This window comes from Procambarus clarkii, chromosome 38, assembly GCF_040958095.1.
Source record: "Procambarus clarkii isolate CNS0578487 chromosome 38, FALCON_Pclarkii_2.0, whole genome shotgun sequence".
Classification (NCBI taxonomy): domain Eukaryota; kingdom Metazoa; phylum Arthropoda; class Malacostraca; order Decapoda; family Cambaridae; genus Procambarus; species Procambarus clarkii.
The window spans coordinates 19078378-19105090 of NC_091187.1; the positions used below are offsets into that span (position 1 = coordinate 19078378).

At 44.2% G+C, this 26713-nt stretch overlaps 1 protein-coding gene across 1 annotated transcript in view; it reads left to right on the plus strand.

Annotated features, from left to right (window-relative positions):
* The window catches only part of LOC123771985 (lethal (2) k05911), an 81706-nt gene extending 70262 nt beyond the window's left edge, over positions 1 to 11444 (plus strand). The window contains exons 2-10 of the mRNA XM_069337826.1: positions 1508 to 1661; positions 2937 to 3063; positions 3876 to 4443; positions 4863 to 4993; positions 7368 to 7456; positions 8219 to 8351; positions 8963 to 9101; positions 9518 to 9663; positions 10316 to 11444. Coding sequence (XP_069193927.1) covers positions 1508 to 1661; positions 2937 to 3063; positions 3876 to 4443; positions 4863 to 4993; positions 7368 to 7456; positions 8219 to 8351; positions 8963 to 9101; positions 9518 to 9663; positions 10316 to 10477 — 1649 coding nt within the window. The 3' untranslated portion in view covers positions 10478 to 11444. The remainder of the gene's footprint in view (positions 1 to 1507; positions 1662 to 2936; positions 3064 to 3875; positions 4444 to 4862; positions 4994 to 7367; positions 7457 to 8218; positions 8352 to 8962; positions 9102 to 9517; positions 9664 to 10315) is intronic.
* The last annotated feature ends 15269 nt before the right edge of the window (positions 11445 to 26713 follow it).

Consider the following 26713-nt stretch of genomic DNA (forward strand, 5'->3'; position numbering starts at 1 on the left):
AGCTAAATGTGGATAACCTTGTACTCTATTAAGCTAAATGTGGATAACCTTGTACTCTATTAAGCTAAATGTGGATAACCTTGTACTCTATCATTGTTTAATTTGCTAGATGTTATTCATTATATGTGAGAGTCTGACATTATATTTTGTGTTATATCACATCAAGATTCTTCTCCTTGGCTGATTCATTAAGCTACTTCCTCTTATACTCTGACATTTGATGAGATTGAGCTCCAGTAGCCACATGTCTGACCAGTCTGGTAAGTGTGTCTGCGACTCTCCTTATCCATTCTCATCAGCTTTGCAAAATCAGCAAACATCAACATGTAAATGATTATCTTCTCGAGTATGTCGTTTACATGTATCAGAATCAACATATATTCAAGGTAAATGCCTTTGAGTACTAAAGTGCTTTTCGCTCGAGTGGTTTCTCGTTGTTTATACTCGTTTTCCACTCTTAGTTTAGTCTTGAAAGGGTTCTAAGAGTTTGCCGATATATTGTTTAAAACTGTTCTACGTCTCTCTTCGGATTCAAGAGTTCTAAGTTCCTGTTTAGTGTAAGATCGCATTGATTCCTTTAGGACTTAGCTACCTATATCTTACTCTGGTTATTGTGTTCCCATCTGTTGAACCATGGGGCCGAATTCTCTCATCCACTCACATGCCAAGACGGTAAACTTTGTGATCAACGAAATGTTGCATTAAGTCAGAATATGAAGAAGCTACTGGTATTGCTCTCTCTGTATCGTCCCCTGAAAGACTGTTGCATAATATGACCATATTGTATAATATGATCATATTATTGTATAATATGACATAACAACAGTCATGTCCACTATGACTGTTGTACAATATAACCTTGTGTGGCGACCTCTACAATACTTATGTTCTCAAAACTCAAAAAAAAAAATTGGAAAAATCAGCTTCACTCCTAGTCTCTCATATTGTGTATTTCCTGAATACCTTGTAGCCTTTGTTGGAAAAAAAAGCTCATTCCCGTATTATGTTTAATAGTTTTGTTTCTGTGACTGCAATTAATTATATTTGCAGTTGCATGCGTGCCTCTCTTATTTGCTATACCATGTATATTTATATTTGTATTCATTATATATATACTGCTCATAACTACTGGAGATTGGGATCCCTGTGAGGGAAAAGAATTTTATTGGTGAATATCTTTTCAATATTTCCTTAAAATATTAAGAAAACTAATTAATTGTTTCAACTGAGTACGGTAAGGTACTTTTCTCTCACTATTGTTGTCATTAATAATATGTGATTTTATCGGATATAAGTAAATCAGTGCAAGTGTAGGAACATGACAGTGAAAGACATTTCACTAAATTTGTTCTTATATTCAGATTTTCGAAAAAAATCCTATTAGGAAAACCTAACCTCATAATATAGTAGTGTTTTCTCATTAAATATAGTCACTAATTAGTCCTCCTTTACCACAACAAGTCACGTTGGAGTCTCGACTAACAGAGTACACGTTCTCCACCCGCAGCTGCGTCAGCGTCTGAAGCAAAGCGTGACGCAAGTCCCCCGGATCACGACCCACCTCCCAGGATCGAGCTCCGGCCTGTGGCCCACTCAGGAAGGGGAGACCTGGTCCCGGATGCAGACAACGCCCCAACTTACTGCACGCATCGCCTCTCCAGGTGGGGCATTGTGGAGCGGCTGATCTGATGCATTAGGGCATTGATACGTGCATTTATGGGTGCATTAGGGCATTGATACGTGCATTTATGGGTGCATTAGGGTATTGATACGTGCATTTATGGGTGCATTAGGGCATTGATACGTGCATTTATGGGTGCATTAGGGCATTGATACGTGCATTTATGGGTGCATTAGGGCATTGATACGTGCATTTATGGGTGCATTAGGGCATTGATACGTGCAATTATGGGTGCATTAGGGCATTGAACGTGCATTTATGGGTGCATTAGGGCATTGATACGTGCATTTATGGGTGCATTAGGGCATTGATACGTGCAATTATGGGTGCATAGGTGAAGTTGCTCGGTGAAATATAGAGTGAGAGAGAGAGGGGAAGACTATCACACACAGATCACACTAACGTGATGCATCAAATGAACAAATCCACAAGGGCCGTGACGAGGATTCGAACCTGCGTCCGGGAGCATCCCAGACACTGCCTTAATCGACTCAGTCGTAGCTCAGTCGATTAAGGCAGTGTCTGGGATGCTCCCGGACGCAGGTTCGAATCCTCGTCACGGCCCTTGTGGATTTGTTCATTCAGGGGAAGACTATATCTTGAGATAGAGACTCCTCTATCTCTCTCTCTATCTCTCTCTCTATCTCTCTCTCTATCTCAAATATATTGAGATAGAGAGAGGGGAGGAGGAGACCTCGCCCCGAGTATACCTAAAACAGAGAATATCTACCTGTCTGCCTCTCTAATCTTAGCGATTTAATGTATAATCATACCGGACATAAATATAATCATACCGGACATAAATGTAATCATACCGGACATAAATATAATCATACCGGACATAAATATAATCATACCGGACATAAATAAAATCATACCGGACATAAATATAATCATACCGGACATAAATATAATCATACCGGACATAAATATAATCATACCGGACATATGTATAATCATACCGGACATAAATATAATCATACCGGACATAAATATAATCATACCGGACATAAATATAATCATACCGGACATTAATTAACGTCATATACATGCGTTACTACTGATAATCAGCTAGGAATTATATTTACTTGGTGTAGTTATTTATCCTATACATTTATTCCTCATTACTTCCTGCTGTGGATGCTGTTGGACCGCATCTTGGACATCTCCACACTGTCATCATCTACCCCTACGCCCACACCACCGCCCACGCTGCTCATCTCCCCCCAACACACGCCCATCCCACCCACGGCAGCACCCCTGGAGAGTGTCGTCACTTCAAGGACTGTTACCCCCTCCTGAGGCTGCCCTCTTTCACTCCTGAAGAATCCTGGATTTTAGGCATCTATGACACGTGTCCACTCAACTACAAGGGAAGCCTGGTAAGTGGACTAACATGTGTCACACCTGTTAACTAAGCCCCAAGGGAAGCCTGGTAAGTGGACCAGCATGTGTCACACCTGTTAACTCAGCCCCAAGGGAAGCCTGGTAAGTGGACCAGCATGTGTCACACCTGTTAACTAAGCCCCAAGGGAAGCCTGGTAAGTGGACCAGCATGTGTCACACCTATTAACTCAGCCCTAAGGAAAGCCTGGTAAGTGGATTAGCATGTGTCACACCTGTTAATTCAGCCCCAAGGGAAGCCTGGTAAGTGGACCAGCATGTGTCACACCTGTTAACTCGGCCCCAAGGGAAGCCTGGTAAGTGGACCAGCATGTGTCACACCTGTTAACTCGGCCCCAAGGGAACTGGCATCGAACCCCATGTGTCCGAGGAGTTCATGGAATTCACTTTCGATCGTTTCATACGGATTTAATATTTTGTCTGTTATTGACTCATTGGATAACGAAGCGTCGTTGGATGCTACGATTTGTCGCCCGACGATTTGGTCGCGCGTCCGACCAAATCGTCCGACGATTCGGTGATATGGTGTTGGTAATTATAATGAGCATCTGTCGTGTCTGGTCGTGGTGAATACGCCTTGACGCCTGTCACTTGTCTTTCCGACAGACAGGAAAAACCTGGAAATATAAAATCTACATTAAAATGTCTTTTTAACATTTGCGTTCCGTTAAATGAACAAGATAATGATCGGGTCAACAGCTGTGTAGCATCTGTCCATTGGAGAACAAGTGGGATAAACATCTGTGAGTCAGTCTTGTCTCGAGTAGTGAAGGTATTTTCCACTTTGCAGGTGTTTGGCGTGTGTTGTGAGCCCTCCAAAAGCCACCGTCCCTCCAACGACGTTTCGAACGAGGTGAGATTGGCGAACCAGCGGAAGGAAACCCCGGACCAGTACACGGCAGCAGAAGACGATGAACCGGGATTACTGGATCGCAGCCACGTCCAGTTCGTACCCCCGAAGGAGCCCTCTTTTGAGCTCGAGAAGCCGTCTGTCAGATACCCGTGGCAGGACCTCCAAACCCACCCCCCTATAATAACCCACCCTCCAGAGCACACTAACTTCCCGTGGTGGGCTACTCCAGGGCCCACTACCCCCAGCGCCCCCACTAGCAAACCAGCCACCCAAAAGCCCTGGTGGGAGCCCGCAACCACAAAGACCACACCACTCTCCTGGTGGCAGACGACGACCGTAAGATCTACACCGACTTCCTGGTGGCAGACCACCAAACCGTGGTTGACTACAACCCGAAGAACCACACCTAATCCGTTTTGGACAACTGCTCCCACTACACCCAAACCACCCACTTCGAAGGTGCCCTTCTGGGAGCGGCCGCCTGCTGACGACACCGTCGGAGCTCGTAAGTCTTCTTTGAATTTTCTTTGAAATTCCTTGAAAAAAAATTGTAAAAGTCTAGTTCGTACCGTCTGAAAATCGACTTCATAAGCTAGTCAATCTTTTTCACCCGTAAAATTAAGTTTTTGCCCTTTGAAAGTCTACATAGCTCATATCTTTGGAATTCTAGTTCTTCTCCATCATAAAAAAAAAGTAATTTCAAGTTACATTGGTATAAAGGAATGAGAGACCAAGATTATTTCTATCTCTCAAATATGATCAAATAATGTTATAAATGTCGCTTGGATTAATATTGTTTATTCTCTTCTATCCCTAACCTTCCCTACATCCCTCCTTTTATCCTCCATCTATCCCATTTCCCCTTATATCCGACCAATTCCTACCCGTCCCTCCATCTCCTGCCAAATGGGTTCGATACCCCAGCTGCGCCCCCAGTACCGTCCAACGAGGGGGGCAAGGACCCCTGCTCCCCCGGGGCTTTCTACAATGTTTATCTTGAGGGTTTCAAAGTCACTGGAGGTTCGCAAGCCACTCCACACACTTATCCTTGGATTGTAAGTATAAGGTGTAAGTGTGTAGTGGTGTCAGCCTGTATAAGGTGTCAGGTTGGGGTGATGTCAGCCTGTATAAGGTGTCAGGGTGTGGTGGTGTCAGCCTGTATAAGGTGTCAGGGTGGGGTGGTGTCAGCCTGTATAAGGTGTCAGGGTGGGGTGGTGTCAGCCTGTATAAGGTGTCAGGGTGGAGTGGTGTCAGCCTGTATAAGGTGTCAGGGTGTAGAAGTGTCAGCCTGTATAAGGTGTCAGGGTGTAGAAGTGTCAGCCTGTATAAGGTGTCAGGGTGTCGTGGTGTCAGTCTATATAAGGTGTCAGGGTGGGGGTGGTGTCAGCCTGTATAAAGTGTCAGGTTGGGGTGATGTCAGCCTGTATAAGGTGTCAGGGTGTCGTGGTGTCAGTCTATATAAGGTGTCAGGGTGGGGGTGGTGTCAGCCTGTATAAAGTGTCAGGTTGGGGTGATGTCAGCCTGTATAAGGTGTCAGGGTGTAGAAGTGTCAGCCTGTATAAGGTGTCAGGGTGTAGAAGTGTCAGCCTGTATAAGGTGTCAGGGTGTAGAAGTGTCAGCCTGTATAAGGTGTCAGGGTGTAGTGGTGTCAGCCTGTATAAGGTGTCACGGTGGAGTGGTGTCAGCCTGTATAAGGTGTCAGGGTGTCGTGGTGTCAGTCTATATAAGGTGTCAGGGTGGGGGTGGTGTCAGCCTGTATAAAGTGTCAGGTTGGGGTGATGTCAGCCTGTATAAGGTGTCAGGGTGTGGTGGTGTCAGTCTGTATAAGGTGTCAGGGTGGGGTGGTGTCAGTCTGTATAAGGTGTCAGGGTGTGGTGGTGTCAGCCTGTATAAAGTGTCAGGTTGGGGTGATGTCAGCCTGTATAAGGTGTCAGGGTGTGGTGGTGTCAGTCTGTATAAGGTGTCAGGGTGGGGTGGTGTCAGTCTGTATAAGGTGTCAGGGTGTGGTGGTGTCAGCCTGTATAAGGTGTCAGGGTGTGGTGGTGTCAGCCTGTATAAGGTGTCAGGGTGTGGTGGTGTCAGCCTGTATAAGGTGTCAGGGTGTGGTGGTGTCAGCCTGTATAAGGTGTCAGGGTGTGGTGGTGTCAGCCTGTATAAGGTGTCAGGGTGTGGTGGTGTCAGCCTGTATAAGGTGTCAGGGTGGGGTGGTGTCAGTCAGTATAAGGTATCAGTGTGGGGTGGTGTCAGTCTGTATAAGGTGTAAGGGTGTAGTGGTGTCAGCCTGTATAAGGTGTCAGGGTGTGGTAATGTCAGTTTGTATAAGGTGTAAGGGTGGGGTGGTGTCAGCCTGTATAAGGTATCAGTGTGGGGTGGTGTCAGCCTGTATAAGGTGTAAGGGTGGGGTGGTGTCAGTCTGTATAAGGTATCAGTGTGGGGTGGTGTCAGTCTGTATAAGGTGTAAGGGTGGGGTGGTGTCAGTCTGTATAAGGTATCAGTGTGGGGTGGTGTCAGTCTGTATAAGGTGTAAGGGTGTAGTGGTGTCAGCCTGTATAAGGTGTCAGGAATTAGATATATTTGCCACAAATGTCAGAACGTAAGTGAATCAGTTTGCATCTTTGAGGGTAAGAGTTTCCTAAAGTAAAGGGAAGGGTTACACATATATAAAAAATACATATAACATGTATACATATACATAATACAGCGTATTGGCGTTTGCCTTTCCATTGGAGAATTTTAGCGCCCAGAAAGAAGGGGGGGGGGGAGGACCTGCTGCATGGGTAACAGCTTCTCCCATGGACATAATTGATATACATATCCATCTTACGTCTGAAACGATCCAACGATTCGACATATTCTATTGTACCAGGAAATGTGTTCCATTTAACCACAAACCTAATCCTAAACAAAGTATTAAGTATTAGGAGCATTTATGAATGCAAACTTTCCAATTTGGTTTAGAAAATATCGCGTTCTGTGTTATATTGTATATATAGCAATATAGCACTAAATATATATTGATATATTTAGATATATTTAGCAATATATTTAGCTTATTTATTCATGAGTGAACTTCTTTCATTCTTCACTTGTAAACAAAAGGGAAAGTTAGTTCATCTATGTAGTCTTAGGTGGTCCCAAAGTGTGTGTGTGGGGGTGGTTGGGGGTGGGGGGAGGTTGAGAGTAGCGTGCATGTGTGTGAGAAGGGGCTTGCAAGTAGCGTGCATGTGTTATAAGGGGTGCAAGTAGTGTATGAGGGAAGATACAAACAAAAATTCAAAATTATCACAACTCCCATTCCACTAAGACATTCCTCACAGATTCCTCCTCACGCAGAAATGAGGACGACCCCTCCCGCCATCCCCAACTTCTCATTCCATCATTATGTTCAATAATAACGCGTCCTTCTTGTCCCGCCTCTGCTCCGTACAGGCGGCAGTGTTCAACAGGAACAAGCAGTTCTGTGGCGGATCTCTTATCGACAGCACGCACATTCTCACGGCCGCCCACTGCATCGCTCAGTGAGTATAGGGCAATAATAAAGCCACATTATTTGAGTTAGGAAATATTATTTATCAAATATAGATACTGTTCTTAAAAGATTTCCCCCATTTCTCCTCACACTGTCCCCCTCCACCTCCCGTTGCAACCCGTTCTCGCAAATTTAATAAGTCAATATTGACTTATTAGTTGCGTGCATAGGTGACATACTATACATAATAGTTTCCCTTGAAAAGCTTCATAGGAAACACCGACCTTACCTAACCTACTTAGTATGTTAAAATAAGCATCTTATAGCTTCGTAATTACAATTGTTACTTAACCTATTATAGGTATAGGTTAGGTAATAATTGTAATTACGAAGCAATAAGATGCTTATCTTAACATACTAAGTAGGTTAGGTAAGGTCGGTGTTTTCTATGAAGCTTTTCAAGGGAAACTATTATGTTAAGTATGTCACCTATGCACATATTTAATAAGTCAATATTGACTTATTAAATTTGCGAGAACGGGTTGCCCTCCTACCACCTGAAAAAAACTTCCACCTCCATCATTATATTGTAAATTATTGTATATTGTTGTACATTGTAAATGTAACTTAATCTCCTATATTAGGAATCACTACTATTTTGTAGGATGAGACAAAGCCCATACAGGGAAGGAGTTATCGTAAATAAAACGTCGAAACTTTACATATCTATAGTCTAAAGTCTACATAACAATGTCTCAAATCTTGACGAGAGCTCCAGAGAGCTCACTATTGCTGCCCTTCTCTCCCACAGCATGAGTCACCTAGACATTGCCAACCTCAGAGTCCGAGTCGGGGCTCACAACATCCATTTGGCAGAGAGAACAGCCCAGGAGTTCAAGGTCAGCCGAGTGGTGAGACACAAGGATTACGACTCCAGGAAACTGGTGAGTCCTCCCTCGGGAGTAGGGCTGACACTGAGTCATTTATTATGCACCTCATACCCATACCGTGTGCAGTTGAGGAGAGGATTAAAGAGTCGTATAATGGGTTCAGGAATCGAGCCTCTTGTGTACTCACCTAGTTGTGTTTGCCGGGGTTGAGCTCTGGCTCTTTGGTCCCGCCTCTCAACCGTCAATCAACAGGTGTACAGATTCCTGAGCCTATTGGGCTCTATCATATCTACACTTGAAACTGTGTATAGAGTCAGCCTCCATGTGTATACATAGGTATGTATTCTGCTTCTCTCCTATATACACAGAGGTTTACCCTTCACCTCTTGGTGTATATATACCGAAATGTACATTCTGCATTTTTATGTATATACACTGAAAGTTTATTCAAGTCCTGGACAAAGAAATGGAACAAATTGCCTAATAAAAGTGAATTATCGAATCAAATGAATTAACATAAAGCTGTGAATGCATAAAGAAAATCTAGTACAGATTTAATGAATACAATTATATAAATTTTAAATGAATAATATGAATTTAACACTCTGAGTTAAACGCAAGCGACCCAAACGACCGAATTACCCTCAACGACTCTCTTCCCGCAGCTCAACGACGTGGCTATGATGACGCTGGACCGTCCGGCCGTCTTCAACGACGTCGTACGTCCGGTGTGTCTCGATCGGAGCGGCAACGACTACGTCGACGAATTCGTCACCGTGGCCGGATGGGGCAGCATGTTCGAAGGTCCGGATAGATGTATATAGAGCCGGTTATAGAGAGTGGTGGCTTACAGTTATGTCTCATTTCCAACCCCCTTCCCTGTTTTTCCATCATTTTGTGTCTCATTTCTCTTTTTTTTCATCATTTTGTGTCTCATTTTTCTCTATTTTTCTCGTTTTTCATCATTTTGTGTCTCATTTTTCTCTATTTTTCTCGTTTTTCATCATTTTGTGTCTCATTCCTCTCTTTTTCTCATCATTTTGTTTCTCATTCCTCTCTTTTTCCATCATTTTGTGTCTCTTTCAAATAGCAATTGGTTGGGCCCGTTTCCTATCACCTCATGTACCTGTTCACCTAGCAGTAAATATTCACCCGGGAGTTAGTCAGCTGTAGCGGAGTCTCAACCTGCTCTACATCCCCCATGGTTCTCCTCCACACAGGAGGACCTCAGCCGGCGACGCTGTACGAGGTCAAACTAAAGGTCACCAGCAACGCTGAGTGTAGGTCGACGTACGGAGCGGCGGCTCCAGGAGGCATCGTCGATTCGTACCTTTGCGCGGGCGCCACCGGATTCGACTCCTGTCAGGTCAGTCTGGGTGGTTACAGGTCACTCTTAAGGGGGGTTACAGGTCACTCTAGGTGTGTGTTACAGAGGTCAGATGTCACTCTAGGGGGTCATAGAGGGTCGGATGTCACTCTAGGGGGGTCACAGAGGGTCAGATGTCACTCTGGAGGGGTCACAGGGGGTCAGATGTCACTCTAGGGGGTCACAGAGGTCACACGTCTCTCTGGAGAGGTCACAGAGGGTCAGATGTCACTCTGGAGGGGTCACAGGGGGGTCAGATGTCACTCTAGGGGGTCACATAGGTCACACGTCTCTCTGGAAAGGTCACAGGGGTCAGATGTCATTCTCCAGGTGTTCACATGCACTGTTAGGTTTGCTGATTTGTCGAACCTGGACACTTTTTTGTGCTTGTGAAAGTTGCTTTCCACTTAGCAAGTTGTCAGATCATTATAAATTAGCCATGTGTACAGGGGCGCGGGCGTATGTGCGCGCGCGCGCCTTCACATTCTTATAATTTATGTATGAAAAATACCTGCATTACAGTTACATATGCATAGTTCCTGTAGTCTAATTCCGTCTATGTAGAACTGTTAATGTATTTTATACGCTATACACAAAAAAATACAAGTTTCATGCAACTACAATTGTTTTTGTCGTGTCTGTGGGGTGACAGGGTGACAGCGGCGGACCGCTGGTGAAGTTCGTCGACGGAGTCTGGAAGCAGATCGGTCTAGTGTCTTGGGGCATCGGGTGCGGCAAGAGTTACTACCCAGGAGTCTACACCAGGATCAGCTCCTTCATCTCTTGGATCGACCGCGTCCAGAAGTCCTACTGAGGAGGGGATATTTTGAGGCGTGGAAGCCCTCAAAGAGAGAGAGAGGGTGAGCGAGGCATCTTGAGGAGCGTGAGAGACAGCCTAGCCAGTTTCAATAAGCAAAACTACGGTCACTAAACGGAAGGAGACGCTGTAGCTCCTCCTTGAGATGGTTGAGGGTCGAGGTACTCCTAACGAACTTTGTAAGTTCGTTAGAAGTACATCATAGTGATTTATCAAATCAAATCCCTTGTATAAGAAGTGATTTGTATTTGATAAATACAAATTAAATACATAATATCAAATCACGAGTAGTGATTTGATAGTGAAGAGCTTCACCGATGTATACATAAACATTTGCACAAAGAAATTTTGTATATGCATTAATTTTCATTTTTCAATTTATTTAAAATACTAAATGACACGACAAAATTAGAGGGCTTGTATTTACTTTATTTACAATACATTAGACGTCAAAACTATCGAGGCGTCGCCTCACGTCCGGAAGGGATATTCTTACTCCATTCTCACATCCTAACTCAATAAACACATCCTTAATCCATATCCACATCCTTAATCTACATCCACACCCTCACTCCATACATCAATGATGCTTTACACACAGAAATCACAATTGGGTGATGCATCAAATGAACAAATGATTCAGGCAGCGTCTGGGATGCTCTCGGACGCAGGTTCGAATCCTCGTCACGGCCCTTGTGAATTTGTTCATCAATGATACTTACTCCAACTCTACACCCAAACCCTCATTCATGTCAAATTTGACATAATCAAATTCAAATTTATTTATATCCATAGAAATATGTTCTTTGATCAATTTTGAATGTCTAATATAATTGTTAAAAAATGAGGCATTATTAGCTCCAGTGTTTCCCCTAAGAGACTAATTTAATAATTAGGTTACTGTAGGAGCGATTATGTATTGTAATATATATGTAACTGATCAATATATTCTAAAGGAAAAATATCTTGGAGGTGTTTCTTTATTATGCATCATCTTTTGTATTATTTGTCATGTGAAGTAGGTTAGGTTAGGTTAGGTTAGGTTAGGTTAGGTTAGATCTTCTCTCTAAACCTTAAAGCCATCTAATCACATGAAATTCTGTTAGGTTACACATTTGTTCATTCTGTTAGGTTCTTCTAATTTACAGCGTATAAGAACTCTGTTCATTATTGTTCTCTCTTTCCTTGTTCCTAAGTTTATCTCACAGATCTTAACTCATTTATGTTCTCTTTCTATGTTCTTAATACTTTTTGAGGATTGTTTTTAGGCCTAAAGAGGGATTGTTAGTATATTCACAAATAAAAAAGAGGAACTGCCACTCATATCCGAGTAGACCTTTTTCAGTTTCTTTTAAGTTTTACGTATAATGTCGAAAATTTGGTATAATTTCTTATATATAAATATATATATATATATATATATATATATATATATATATATATATATATATATATATATATATATATATATATATATATATATATGTCGTACCTAATAGCCAGAACGCACTTCTCAGCCTACTATTCAAGGCCCGATTTGCCTAATAAGCCAAGTTTTCATGAATTAATGTTTTTTCGTCTACCTAACCTACCTAACCTAACCTAACCTAGCTTTTTTGGATACCTAACCTAACCTTACCTATAAATATAGGTTAGGTTAGGTTAGGTAGGGTTGGTTAGGTTCGGTCATATATCTACGTTAATTTTAACTCCAATAAAAAAAAATTGACCTCATACATAGAGAAAAGGGTTGCTTTATCATTTCATAAGAAAAAAATTATAGTAAATATATTAATTCAGGAAAACTTGGCTTATTAGGCAAATCGGGCCTTGAATAGTAGGCTGAGAAGTGAGTTCTGGCTACTAGGTACGACATATATATATATATATATATATATATATATATATATATATATATATATATATATATATATATATATATATATATATATATATATATATATACACACACACACACACCTTAATGTGGAATAATTGCCATCATTTTTACTGCTAGAATTTCTGTGGATCTCATCAGACCACGATCGATCGTACGTGTTACAAGGACGTGTTACAAGGACGTGTTACAAGGACGAGTTACAAGGACGTGTTACAAGGACGTGTCACAAATCATAAACGAGTGAAAATTATACAAGTTATCAAACTATATGTCAGCTTCAGTATACAGATTAAATACATGTCCTGTTCCCTTAAGTAAATGCTATCAAATACCAAGTAATACTCGAGAAAAACCTATAATATAAAAAAAATGAAAAATTAACCAAATCTTCGCTGCAATAATTCTAAAAATAATATACACAAATACTAACAGTTGTGTTTGCAACGGAAAATTGTGTGTAAATGTGTGAATGTGTAAATGTGTAAATTTACATTGTCCTATTATACATATACATATTATTCATAATATCGGTGGATATTTTACAAAGTTCTGTGCGTTGAAATGTATGGTTAAAGGGGCCCCTATGATGTGGCTATAATTACAAGCATAAGGTTGATAAATGTTATCAGTGACATCCTGCTTACTGACAAATAGTCACTTTGCAACCTTTGCAACCAGGGAGCCGGTCGGCCGAGCGGACAGCACGCGGGACTTGTGATCCTGTGGTCCTGGGTTCGATCCCAGGTGCCGATGAGAAACAATGGGCAGAGTTTCTTTCACCCTGTGCCCCTGTTACCTAGCAGTAAAACAGGTACCTGGGTGTTAGTCAGCTATCACTGGCTGCTTCCTGGGGGTGGAGGCCTGGTCGAGGACCGGGCCCCGGGGACACTAAAAGCCCCGAAATCATCTCAAGATAACCTTAAGATAACCTTTAACACGGAGTGCATCATTCCCTGCTACTCTGCATATGCACTCTCGACCAGACTTAATTTCTTGCATGGCAAATGCAGGGCTTTAAAGTGTTCCTCTCGTGTGTAAAAGTTCTCCCACGAACTACGGGATCACCTTAGCCCGTGCTTCACCTGAAGCGACTCTTAAACAACAACAATTCTCCCACGTGACCTAGTATACGCTGCCGCAACACAAATATATGTAAACTATTAACTTTTCCTCTTAACTTGATCTCATATATTTATATATAGGACTTGTATACGTGTATGTTTATATGCGGAGATGATAATGAAAACCTACGACAGTCCTGGCTGGACGCAACTTTTACCAAGTCTTCACCGTCGGAGACCTCACAGTAGCCAGTCCGGAGACCTCACAGTAGCCAGTCCGGAGATCTCACAGTAGCCAGTCCGGAGACCTCACAGTAGCCAGTCCGGAGACCTCACAGTAGCCAGTCCGGAGATCTCACAGTAGCCAGTCCGGAGACCTCACAGTAGCCAGTCCGGAGACCTCACAGTAGCCAGTCCGGAGATCTCACAGTAGCCAGTCCGGAGAGTTCACAGTAGCCAGTCCGGAGACCTCACAGTAACCAGTCCGGAGATCTCACAGTAGCTAGTCCGGAGACCTCACAGTAACCAGTCCGGAGAGTTCACAGTAGCCAGTCCGGAGACCTCACAGTAGCCAGTCCGGAGAGTTCACAGTAGCCAGTCCGGAGACCTCACAGTAACCAGTCCAGAGACCTCACAGTAGCCAGTCCGGAGATCTCACAGTAGCCAGTCCGGAGACCTCACAGTAACCAGTCCAGAGACCTCACAGTAGCCAGTCCGGAGACCTCACAGTAGCCAGTCCGGAGACCTCACAGTAACCAGTCCAGAGACCTCACAGTAGCCAGTCCGGAGACCTCACAGTAGCCAGTCCGGAGAGTTCACAGTAGCCAGTCCGGAGACCTCACAGTAGCCAGTCCGGAGAGTTCACAGTAGCCAGTCCGGAGACCTCACAGTAACCAGTCCAGAGACCTCACAGTAGCCAGTCCGGAGACCTCACAGTAGTCAGTCCGGAGACCTCACAGTAACCAGTCCAGAGACCTCACAGTAGCCAGTCCGGAGACCTCACAGTAGCCAGTCCGGAGACCTCACAGTAGCCAGTCCGGAGACCTCACAGTAGCCAGTCCGGAGACCTCACAGTAGCCAGTCCGGAGAGTTCACAGTAGCCAGTCCGGAGAGTTCACAGTAGCCAGTCCGGAGACCTCACAGTAGCCAGTCCGGAGACCTCACAGTATCCAGTCCGGAGACCTCACAGTAGCCAGTCCGGAGACCTCACAGTAGCCAGTCCGGAGACCTCACAGTAGCCAGTCCGGAGACCTCACAGTAGCCAGTCCGGAGACCTCACAGTAGCCAGTCCGGAGAGTTCACAGTAGCCAGTCCGGAGATCTCACAGTAGCCAATCCAGAGATCTCACAGTAGCCAATCCAGAGATCTCACAGTAGCCAATCCAGAGATCTCACAGTAGCTAATCCAGAGATCTCACAGTAGCCAATCCAGAGATCTCACAGTAGCCAATCCAGAGATCTCACAGTAGCCAATCCAGAGATCTCACAGTAGCCAATCCAGAGATCTCACAGTAGCCAATCCAGAGATCTCACAGTAGCCAATCCAGAGATCTCACAGTAGCCAATCCAGAGATCTCACAGTAGCCAATCCAGAGATCTCACAGTAGCCAATCCAGAGATCTCACAGTAGCCAATCCAGAGATCTCACAGTAGCCAGCCCAACCTCACAGACAAGCCGACGATGGTCGCTTTTCTGCTACATGCAAGTTTCAGTGTCGCACCTGTACCTCTTCCCGCGGCTCTGGCTCCTCTAATGTCGCCGTCAACACGAGGATTCCAAAAGGCTGGTTGGAGATCAAGGTGGTGGTGAGGTTGTAGGGGTGTGGGTGGTTCTGGTGGGAGGTTAAGAGGTTGTTGGGGAGGGGAAGATAAGAGTTCTGGAAGAAGGAGGAGGAGGCTGAGTAAGATCAAAAAACTGGTGGAAAGGAAAGAGCTTTCTTTTCTTCTAAGTCCGTCAGATTCCTAGTCCCATATTAATGGTTGCTGGTATTTTAAAATCCAGCTAAAAAAAATCATCAGAAAAAGGGGTAGACCTTAGACAAGCCGCTGGCTTCCTGTCCTCTTCGAGGTCAGGTGTGTTAGTGAGGGTATTGGTATCGTTTAATAATACTTATGTTTACCATTAAAGATTAACATTTTCTTTATTAAGGTTCGTTTTCTTTCATTTTCGTGGGATACTATATGGAATACATTTCAGGCGTCAATGATACTTTTGAAAAACAATATATATATGATTAAATTGAAATTTGAATTCCTTTTTTGGCTTATATTTATAAAAAATATATCGGTAAATACATTGTAGCATAAAGCCAGTCATGCGAACTAAAGCCTCATTTCGCAGGAAGTCATTATGACTGGAAATTTGAAACCATAATTTGATTCCAGTGACTAATTTAACTTGCTTATTTAAATGAGTATTTGGGTTTAGCTTTCCAGTGATTATAACAGACGCTGCGGCTGCCTGTCTGTATTTCTCCGCTGCGTACCATCCACCACCCATATAGACAGAGAGGAAGACACCCGTCTTCCGGGCACTCCGGACGGCCAACCAAAAATTTTGCCTGTGTTCTCAGTGCCTCTGTAACCCTTTCCACTACCGCCCACAAGATGGGTATGGGGTGAATAATAAATGGGTTCTCATCTCCCAAAGGCACAGTACAGTTTCCCCGTGACAAGAGGCGTGTGTGTATATATATAGCCACACGTCACATGTCGGCGACGTGTGGAAACGGCCATCTGCGCTTGCCCCCTACACAAGGACGTCTCCTGCCGTCCTTGCTCTTAACAAAAATCACCCCCATGCCCTTCACCTGGGCTCTAGGAGGCTCGAACCCTGGACCCCACGTGTGAGGCCGAAGCTCTATCGTCAGAGCAATCGAGTAGAACTTTTTTGTAGTGTCGAGTAGTACTTTAATAGTAACTAAACCCCTGTCATGTCTTTCCCACTGATCTTACAGTCCAGTACAAGTATCACTGAAGATAATAAGATAATTACACCCCCCCCCCCTCCTACACCATGTCGCTACACCACACTAGCCATGAAGATAAATAGTGAGTGTACTGGTGATCTACAGGGAGTTACAGCCCCGCTCCTGTGCCAGGTAAGTCCACTACGGGCTCACCATAGCCCGTGCTACTTGCCCCGCTCCTGTGCCAGGTAAGACCACTACGGGCTCACCATAGCCCGTGCTACTTGCCCCGCTCCTGTGGCAGGTAAGTCCACTACGGGCTCACCATAGCCCGTGCTACTTGCCCCGCTCCTGTGGCAGGTAAGTCCACTACGGGCTCACCATAGCCCGTGCTACTTGCCCCGCACCTGTGGCAGGTAAGTCCACTACGGGCTCACCATAGCCCGTGCTACTTGCCCCGCACCTGTGCCAGGTAAGTCCACTACGGGCTCACCATAGCCCGTGCTACTTGCCCCGCACCTGTGCCAGGTAAGTCCACTACGGGCTCACCATAGCCCGTGCTACTTGCCCCGCACCTGTGCCAGGTAAGTCCACTACGGGCTCACCATAGCCCGTGCTACTTGGAACTTTTGTTCAGAGTAGCTGAATCTAAAACAAGAACAGGTGATCTACAAACACTAACAGGAAAAGGGAACAGAACTATCAGGAAGAAAACGTCAAGCCATTACGACTATATAGCACTTGGAAGGGATCAGAATAAGGATTTGGGATGGGACGGGGGGAAAGGAATGTTGCCCAACCACTTGGACGGTCGGGGATTGAACGCCGACCTGAATGATGCTAGACCGTCGCTCTACTGTCCACCCCAAGTGGTTGGATTGAGAGAGAAGACCTTCACCCTATCTTCTTGAGGTTATCTTGAGATGATTTCGGGGCTTTAGTGTCCCCGCGGCCCGGTCCTCGACCAGGCCTCCACCCCCAGGAAGCAGCCCGTGACAGCTGACTAACACCTAGGTCCTTATTTTACTGCTAGGTAACAGGGGCATAGGGTGAAAGAAACTCTGCCCATTGTTTCTCGCCGGCGCCTGGGATCGAACCCAGGACCACAGGATCACAAGTCCAGCGTGCTGTCCGCTCGGCCGACCGCACACTGGACCCTAGAAGTACACACAACACCCACCAACACTGGAAAGTGTATGACTGACCACAGCGAATGTCCACATAGATATAAGACTAGTTGACTAGTTAATCGAAGACTAGAAATCAAATCAAATCATCTCAAGACAGTGAGACAGAATATATATAGACAGAACTCTTACACATTGTTCTGATTGACATAGCAAAGACCTGGAGCCAGATTCATGAAAGTACTTACGCAAGCACTTACGAACCTGTACATCTTTTCTCAATCTTTGGCGGCTTTGTTTATAGTTATTAAACAGTTAATGAGCTCCGAAGCACCAGGAGGCTGTTTATAACAATAACAACAGTTGATTGGCAAGTTTTCATGCTTGTAAACTGTTTAATAATTGTAAACAAAGCCGTCAAATTTTGAGGGAAGATGTACACGTTCGTAAGTATTTGCGTAAGTGCTTTCGTGAATCTGGCCCCTGGACACAAGCCTGCAAGTATTAACAAAAGATACACGAATAGAGAAGTCAACACCCACATCACAAGATATCTGCAACACAGAATAACAACTACAACATCACCCATTAAACTACGACAGATTCACCATGAGCTCACACTGTAAAACAGAAGAGAGAATTATATATATATATAATTTCTAATCGAGTGAAACAAACCTCACCAAACCAAAAATATTAACCATAGAATGCTTACACTTAAGGATCAGTAACGCCAGCGGTCAATATTTACCAAAATATGTGTAATATTATATTATTATATATATATATATATATATATATATATATATATATATATATATATATATATATATATATATATATATATATATATAAATTCTGCGTTTTCACTCTACCAGCCTTAATCGCATTTTGTTGTTCTTGCTCTATTTATATGTTAATACTTCTCTCTGAGTCAACTGGTGACACACACACACCCACACACACACACACACACACACACACACAGACGCCAGCCGGGGGAAGCTTTCAAAATAATTCACTTGGTTCCTATTTGGCGTAATTGCATCTCAGGGGTGTCTTAACTCATCCGGCGGGTCTCCCAAAATGTCTGATGCTCAGTCACTCCCACACAGCGACATTTATTTCACTCCGTTAGGGAAATTAGTAGAAAGTCATTTTGGCTGCTTATTTTGTTACTCGCTCCTGAGGGAGGAGGTTCACAGGGTGTTGTGTTTCGTGTCCGGGGGGGGGGGGAGGAGATATGTTGTGGTTACGTAGTATGAGAGTCATTGCTGCAATGTTGAAGTGAATTTATGCAATGCTGTCACCTTCTGCTTGCTGCTTTGGTGGCCAGCTGTTCTTTTATGGAGAGGCTAATTTGCTTGGATTTTATGGAGGGCTGATTTTATGGAGGGGCGATTTTATGGAGGGTCGATTTTATGGAGGGTCGATTTTATGGAGGGTCGATTTTATGGAGGGCCGATTTTATGGAGGGTCGATTTTATGGAGGGCCGATTTTATGGAGGGTCGATTTTATGGAGGGTCGATTTTATGGAGGGTCGATTTTATGGTGGGTCGATTTTATGGAGGGTCGATTTTATGGAGGGTCGATTTTATGGAGGGTCGATTTTATGGAGGGTCGATTTTATGGAGGGCCGATTTTATGGAGGGCCGATTTTATGGAGGGTCGATTTTATGGAGGGCCGATTTTATGGAGGGCCGATTTTATAGAGGGTCGATTTTATGGAACGCCGATTTTATGGAACACCGATTTAATCAATCTCTAATTTGATGGCTCTTAAATATGCACGCTGTCTCGCTTATGTTCTGTCGAGTTTGGAATTGAGAAGGAGGCTATATATATATATTTAATATATATCAGTGTACCGTACTTAAGCTCAGAGCAGGAGAGACATGGAGAGGGAACGGAGTGACGTAAGTGTGGAGATTGAGGAGGCTTAGACAAGATGCTGAGACAGGGAGGATGCTGAGAGTGGGAGGAGGAGGGTTATCTTGAGGTTATCTTGAGATGATTTCGGGGCTTTTTAGTGTACCAGCGGCCCGGTCCTCGACCAGGCCTCCACCCCCAGGAAGCAGCCCGTGACAGCTGACTAACACCCAGGTACCTATTTTACTGCTAGGTAACAGGGTGTTTCTCGCCGGAGCCTGGGATCGAACCCAGGACCACAGGATCACAAGTCCAGCGTGCTGGGTGGTGAAATATGATGGAGATAATCATCTTTCTATAATCTATAAATCTACTTTCTAGTTCCTTGTGTGTGTCTTTCAGTTCTGAGCAAATCCACAAGGGCCGTGATGAGGATTCGAACCTACGTCCGAGAGCATCCCAGACGCTGCCTTAATCGACTCAGCTATGACAGTTCTCTTTTTATCTCGTCAATAAAGGCTAAGATAGTGTTGTCTTTTATTGAGATAAAGGAGCAGCCTTCTGCTCCATGCACGGTCTCGCGTCATGCAGGTCCGTGTTCAATACCCGACTGTCCACAAGTGTTTGGGCACCATTTCTTTCCCCCCGTTCCATCCCAAATCCTTATCCCAGTGCTATATAGTCGTAATGGCTTGGCGCTTTCCCCCTGATAACTCCCTTCCCTTCCGTGTCAGGAAGGGAAGGGAACTATCAGGAGAGAGCGCCAAGCCATTACGACTATATAGCACTGGGAAGGGGTCAGGATTAGGATTTGGGATGGAACGGAGGGAAAGGAATGGTGCCACACCACTTGTGGACAGTCGGGGATTGAACGCCGACCTGCATGAAGCGAGACCGTCGCTCTACCGTCCAGCCCAAGTGCTTGGATTTCCGTGCCAGGAGCAGCTAATGGGAATATCTTGCTCTGAGGTGATACGACGACCCAAACAAACGCCTTCATCAATCACATCGTTCTCAAGCTAAAATACTTTCCTCGCCAGCAGTATGGCAATCGACACCAAGTGGCTATCTTGAGGTTATCTTGAGATGATTTCGGGGATTAGCGTCCCCGGTCGGTCGGGGAGCCGGTCGGCCGAGCGAACAGCACGCTGGGCTTGTGATCCTGTGGTCCCGGGTTCGATCCCGGGCCCTGGCGAGAAACAATGAGCAGAGTTTCTTTCACCCTATGCTCCTGTTACCTAGCAGTAAAATAGGTACCTGGGTGTTAGTCAGCTGTCACGGGCTGCTTCCTGGGGGTGGAGGCCTGGTCGAGGACCGGGCCGCGGGGGGGGGGGGCACTGAAAGCCCCGAAATCATCTCAAGATAACCTCAAGATCTCAAGATATAACCTGGCAATCCCTGGCTAAATACACTCAATTTTAGGCCTTATACATGTGTTATATTAGACCTATCTTGGTTATCTTGAGATGATTTCGGGGCTTTAGGACTATGTAAGTTTGGCTTTCAAGTTTTTTTGTCTACTCTAAAATTAAAAAAGTACCAAAAAGTACCAAAAAGTAGCTTATTGATGGTCCATCACATCCTATAGTAACTATTTAGTCAAAAGCACCGATAAGCACTATCATTTCAGGAGAACAGACTGCTTTCTCACTGTCCCCCCCCCCCTTCCTCACTGGACGGGTATTGGGTGCATAATAAATGATCTAAACCCCATCAATATCTAAAGTACAAGTGCAAAACCGCTGGGCCCAGGATACACGAAGCACCCACGCCACTACTTGCGAAACCTGTGCATCTTTTCTCACTCATGGAGGCTTTGTTGACGTTGATTAAACAGGTTATGAGCTCCGAGGCATTCAGGGTTGTCGATAGCAATGATAATCTTAGTTGTGAGAAGTTGTGAAGCGCGCAAACTGTTCAATAAATGAAGACAAGGCCGCTATGATTAGAATATGTATATACACGTACATATACACGTACATACGTACACATACACGTGCATGCAGATGTACGTACACATACACGTGCATACAGATGTATGTACACCTTCTTGTATGTATAAATTAAATGTACAGATTTCGCTATTGATTGAGTAAATTCTCGATCAATTCCGGTCCAGGGGCCTGACGGCTGAGTGGACAGCGCTCGGTATTCGTAGTCCTGAGGTTCCTGGTTCAATCCCCGATGGAGGCGGAAACAAATGAACAGAGATTCTTTCACCCTGATGCCCCCCGTTCAACTAGCAGTAAATAGGTACCTGGGAGTTAAACAGCTGCTTAGGGCTGCTTCCTGGGGGGGGGGGGGTAAAAAAAAGGAGGACTGGTCGAGGACTTATCGCAGGGACGATAAGCCCCAAAATCACCTCAAGATAACCAGGCCAAAGAGAATAGAGGATCTTTTGGGAACCAGATAAGAAAACCCAAGCGATTTGTGGGCGCGCCTCCAGGCTAAAGAGAAAGCTCTTGGCGTGAAAGCAACAGACAGTCTCAAACCTTAATTAATCAAGAAGATGCGAAATGCATTTGCAGGGATAGAAGGGCAGGGAAGTTTCCCTGACAACCCCATCAATCTGAAGTATGTCCCTAGCTAATGGAAAAAAAATATACACCCCCTCACTTTACCTTTACAAAACAAACACACCTGCAATTTATCGTCACGAACAAAACAAAAATACTTTTCGAACACGTTCGTAATCTGTCGTTTCGATCACGTTCGTAATCTATCGATACGATCATGTTCGTAATCTATCGATTGGAACATATCGTATTTTCTTGGAGTTTTGTCATTACATGCGAAATACTTTTACTAAATGCACAATCTTGGAAATATTCTCTCATAAAATTATTCACAAGATGAATCAAGGGCAAATAAAGGGAAAAAATAATAAAGAAGTGTAAATGAGTGGTAAATGAGTTGTAAATAAGTGGTAAATTAGTTGTAAATAAAGAGTAAATGAAGCACAACCCATGATCAAAGCTCCAACTATTAATCTACTTACCTCTGTTAGATAAGTAAATAAACTACATTAATATTTGATCAAATAGATCAAATTGAACTCTCCAGTATCTCTTGACGCTTAAGAGCTACAAGCAGAAGCGTGACAGAGCTTAAGAGTCGATTACAGAGCAACGAAGGCCAGAAGCTCTTTATTTAGAGCTAGGGGGGCATATCACCATAGAGTAAATACATCCTATGAGCCCATAGTTGGTGGCGACGGCATCCGCTAACAAGAGAACGAGGCAATTAGCGGGAGAGTGTCGTCAGGCCTCGACCACTCAGCTCTACTGGGTTTCCCACGCCACTAATAAATGATCCATGAGAGCCGGATAATGAATGTAATAAAGGTCTTCTCACAGGACCATTGGTATCACGATACAATGGCGTTTTCAAACAGAGGGAGAGATGAAGAGAGAGTGGGAGAGAGGGAGAGAGAGAGAGGGAGAGAGAGAGAGAGAGAGAGAGAGAGGGAGAGATGAAGAGAGAGTGGGAGAGAGAGAGAGGGAGAGATGAAGAGAGAGTGGGAGAGAGAGAGAGTGGGAGAGAGAGAGAGTGGGAGAGAGAGAGAGGGAGAGATGAAGAGAGTGGGAGAGAGAGAGAGAGAGAGAGAGAGAGAGAGAGAGAGAGAGAGAGAGAGAGAGAGAGAGAGAGAGAGAGAGAGAGAGAGAGAGAGAGAGAGAGAGATGAAGAGAGAGTGGGAGAGAGAGAGAGAGAGATGAAGAGAGAGTGGGAGAGAGAGAGAGAGAGAGAGAGAGAGAGAGAGAGAGAGAGAGAGAGAGAGAGAGAGAGAGAGAGAGTGGGAGAGAGGGAGCACGGGTATAGAGGCATCATTGAATGACAGATTATCCTGAATCTTCACTTATTATTAACATCTCTATTAAAAAAATGAATTACAATTTTGCCTTATGTGAGGAATTCAGTTAAGTCTTATTATAGGATTGCGTTTCCCCTTTGTAAACGCACATTAATGACACTATGTAAAAAGACACCTTGAACACTGTTTATGTAGGACAGATGTAATTCTGTGTATTTATGTCTGTAGGGTTGATTAGCATTTTAAAAACACTACAATCACCTTCTGTGGTTGATTGTTCAATAAATCACTGAACTATATGTTTAACAAATCCCTAACCCTGTCCATGGAGGACAGAAGAAAATGTATATATGCTGGTTAGCATTGTAAATGTGTGGCCACGTCTGTGGTAGAAAAAAAGAATATGTTTAATATTGATTAAAATGTAATTTATTCATTATAGTAGGCTTAGATTAAGGCAGTGTCTGGGATGCTCCCGGACACAGGTTCGAATCCTCGTCACGGCCCTTGTGGATTTGTTCATCTGATGCATCACGTTAGTGTGATCTCTGTGTGTAATTATAAAAGGCTTCCTTCCGCGCTTCTATTTACAATCTTACGAATTGTTCAATGGCCTATTTTTCATGTTACTATAATTGTTCGACCTGGGATTGGGAAGGGATTGGGAAACGAGCCCAATTTCAGAGTGAATATTTTACGTGCAGCTGTGATGTGTCGACTGATTTACACGTTATCTTGAGATCTTGAGGTTATCTTGAGATGATTTCGGGGCTTTAGTGTCCCCGCGGCCCGGTCCTCGACCAGGCCTCCAACCCCAGGAAGCAGCCCGTGACAGCTGATTAACACCCAGGTACCTATTCTACTACTAGATAACAGGGGCATAGGGTGAAAAAAACTCTGCCCATTGTTTCTCGTCGGCGCCCGGGATCGAACCCGGTACCATAGGATCACAAGTCCAGTGTGCTGTCCGCTCGGCCGACCGGCTCCCCTTCTATCACGTATTGATAGAAACTATTTATTTCAATGGATTTAATCATCAGTTCCCGCCACAGTCCCAAGACACACGCAGCTGACAACGTTTCTGCTGTTAGGCATTCTTGAGATGGATTTATTAAACCCTTCCCTATTAAATCCCTATTTAAACAAGGGATTAATTCGTCATTAGGGATTTAATGACGAATATTACTAATGAATTACATTACTCGCCATCTTATATGTGGAGCCCCAACTACTTGGGCTGGACGGTAGAGCGACGGTCTCGCTTCATGCAAGTCGGCGTTCAATTCCCGACCGTCCAAGTGGTTGGGCACCATTCCTTTCCCTCGTCCCATCCCAAATCCTTATCCCGATCCCTTTCCAGTGCTATATAGTCATAATGGCTTGGCGCTTCTCCTGATAATTCCTTCCTTCCTTATATGTGGAGCTCAATGACTCTATTCTAGAAACTTGTGAGCCCCGTAGCTCACGAATCTGTGAGCCAAGACGGGTTAAATTTATTACATAATTCGATAGCTGAATTTACGTTTAATAAATCATTGAATAAATGAATAAGTTACTATAAACACTGGAATCCTTTATCCACAATAGAGATGGTAAAAATCCAGGGATTCGTGACACGCGTCATTTGAAGACAGGAAGACAGGATCCAGCACCTAAGGAATGTCGAGATGGTTGAAAATGGAAAACCATTCGAGTGAACGCATCTGAGGAGTTCAGGAGACGTTCTAATGAGACATTAAGAGCCTCAAGGAAGACCTCACTGTCAGAACTGCAGCAAAAATAACGCTGCCGACGAGCGCAGGAGACGACAGGAAAAAAATGGGAAAAACTATTTATAGGGAAAAAATTCAAGATGAGATGGACGTGGGAGATGGAATGGGGGGCAGATTAGGTAGGAAAGGGGGGTGCAAACTGTTGTTGGGAAGGGGGTGAGAGGTGATGGTGGAGGGGGGGGGGAGGTGAGAGGCAGGAAGAGCTGGTAGGATAAGATAAAAGAGAGTGTGTGTGTGTGCATAAGAAGGGTTATATATATAGAGAGAGAGGAAGGAGGAGTCTATTGTGGTGAAATCGAGACGCCTGTCTACTACCATTATCACCACCACTACCACCACAACTACCGCCATCACCACCCACTAGCATCGTCACCACAACTGCTTGACCAGCACCTCGAGCACTTCAATGATATACCTAATGAACCAAGTCTTAGTTTAGAGAGAGAGAGAGAGAGAGAGAGAGAGAGAGAGAGAGAGAGAGAGAGAGAGAGAGAGAGAGAGAGAGAGAGAGAGAGAGAGAGAGAGAGCGAGCGAGAGAGAGAGAGAGAGAGAGAGAGAGAGAGAGAGAGAGAGAGAGAGAGAGAGAGAGAGAGAGAGAGAGAGAGAGAGAGAGCGAGAGAGAGAGAGAGAGAGAGAGAGAGAGAGAGAGAGAGAGAGAGAGAGAGAGAGAGAGAGAGAGAGAGAGAGAGAGAGAGAGAGAGAGAGAGAGAGAGCGAGAGAGAGAGAGAGAGAGAGAGAGAGGGAGAGAGAGAGAGAGAGAGAGAGAGAGAGAGAGAGAATAAATTCAGGTAATAATAGCGTGGCAGGCCCCCCATGTTACGCCTTGAAGTGGCCAGCAACTCTCTCATCCATCACACTAATAACAGCTCTCTTCGTGCCTCTCCTCCCATCATCTCCTCCCAATCCCCTCTTCTTCCTCCTCCCCCTCTTCCCCTCTTCCTCTTTTTATTGATTCCCTTCCACCTCATCTTTTAATCTTTCCTCATTTATTCTCTTCGAGTATTCTAATTCTCAGTTCGCAAATTTATCCTTGAATTTTACTTCGTATTCTTACTCTCAATTCTACAATCTTTATTCGTTTTTTTACGAGTGCTCTATAGAGCCATCTGTACACTGAGCACAACGAGCTACCTAGAGTCTCGAATAGACACACACACCGTCTCTAAGACGTCTCTGGCAGATCTTGACATGAATCTTGACCGCGGGGTTCTCAAACGAACCTGGGTCCAGATTCACGAAAGTACTTACGCCAGCACTTACGAACCTGTACATCTTTTCTCAATCTTTGGCGGCTTTGTTTACAATTATTAAACAATGAGCTCCGAAGCACCAGGAGGCTGTTTATAACAATAACAACAGTTGATTGGGAAGTTTTCATGCTTGTAAACTGCTTAATAAAAGTAATCAAAGCCGTCAAAGATTGAGGAAAGATGTACACGTTCGTAAGTGCTTGCGTAAGTGCTTTCGTGAATCTGGCCCCTGGACAAGAAGGTTTTTAAGACGTTGTACATTGCTGTGGTTGAGCACTGTCAGAATATCAATTTCCCAGCCCTGAAAAACCATAGAAAAACCCATCTGAAAAAAAACACAGAAATAGGAATATATCCAGAGTTTACAACACTGATTGTTCCTGAAGTGAAAAAAAGTACGAGGAAAGTCTGAAGGAATTACGTGTCAAATAGAAGGCTAAGAGACATGTTTACCAGATATTCGACTTATATGTTGACAAAGCGGTCAAAAATTAAATGATTAGCATGACGAGAGGGAAGGATTGGAGATCAGAA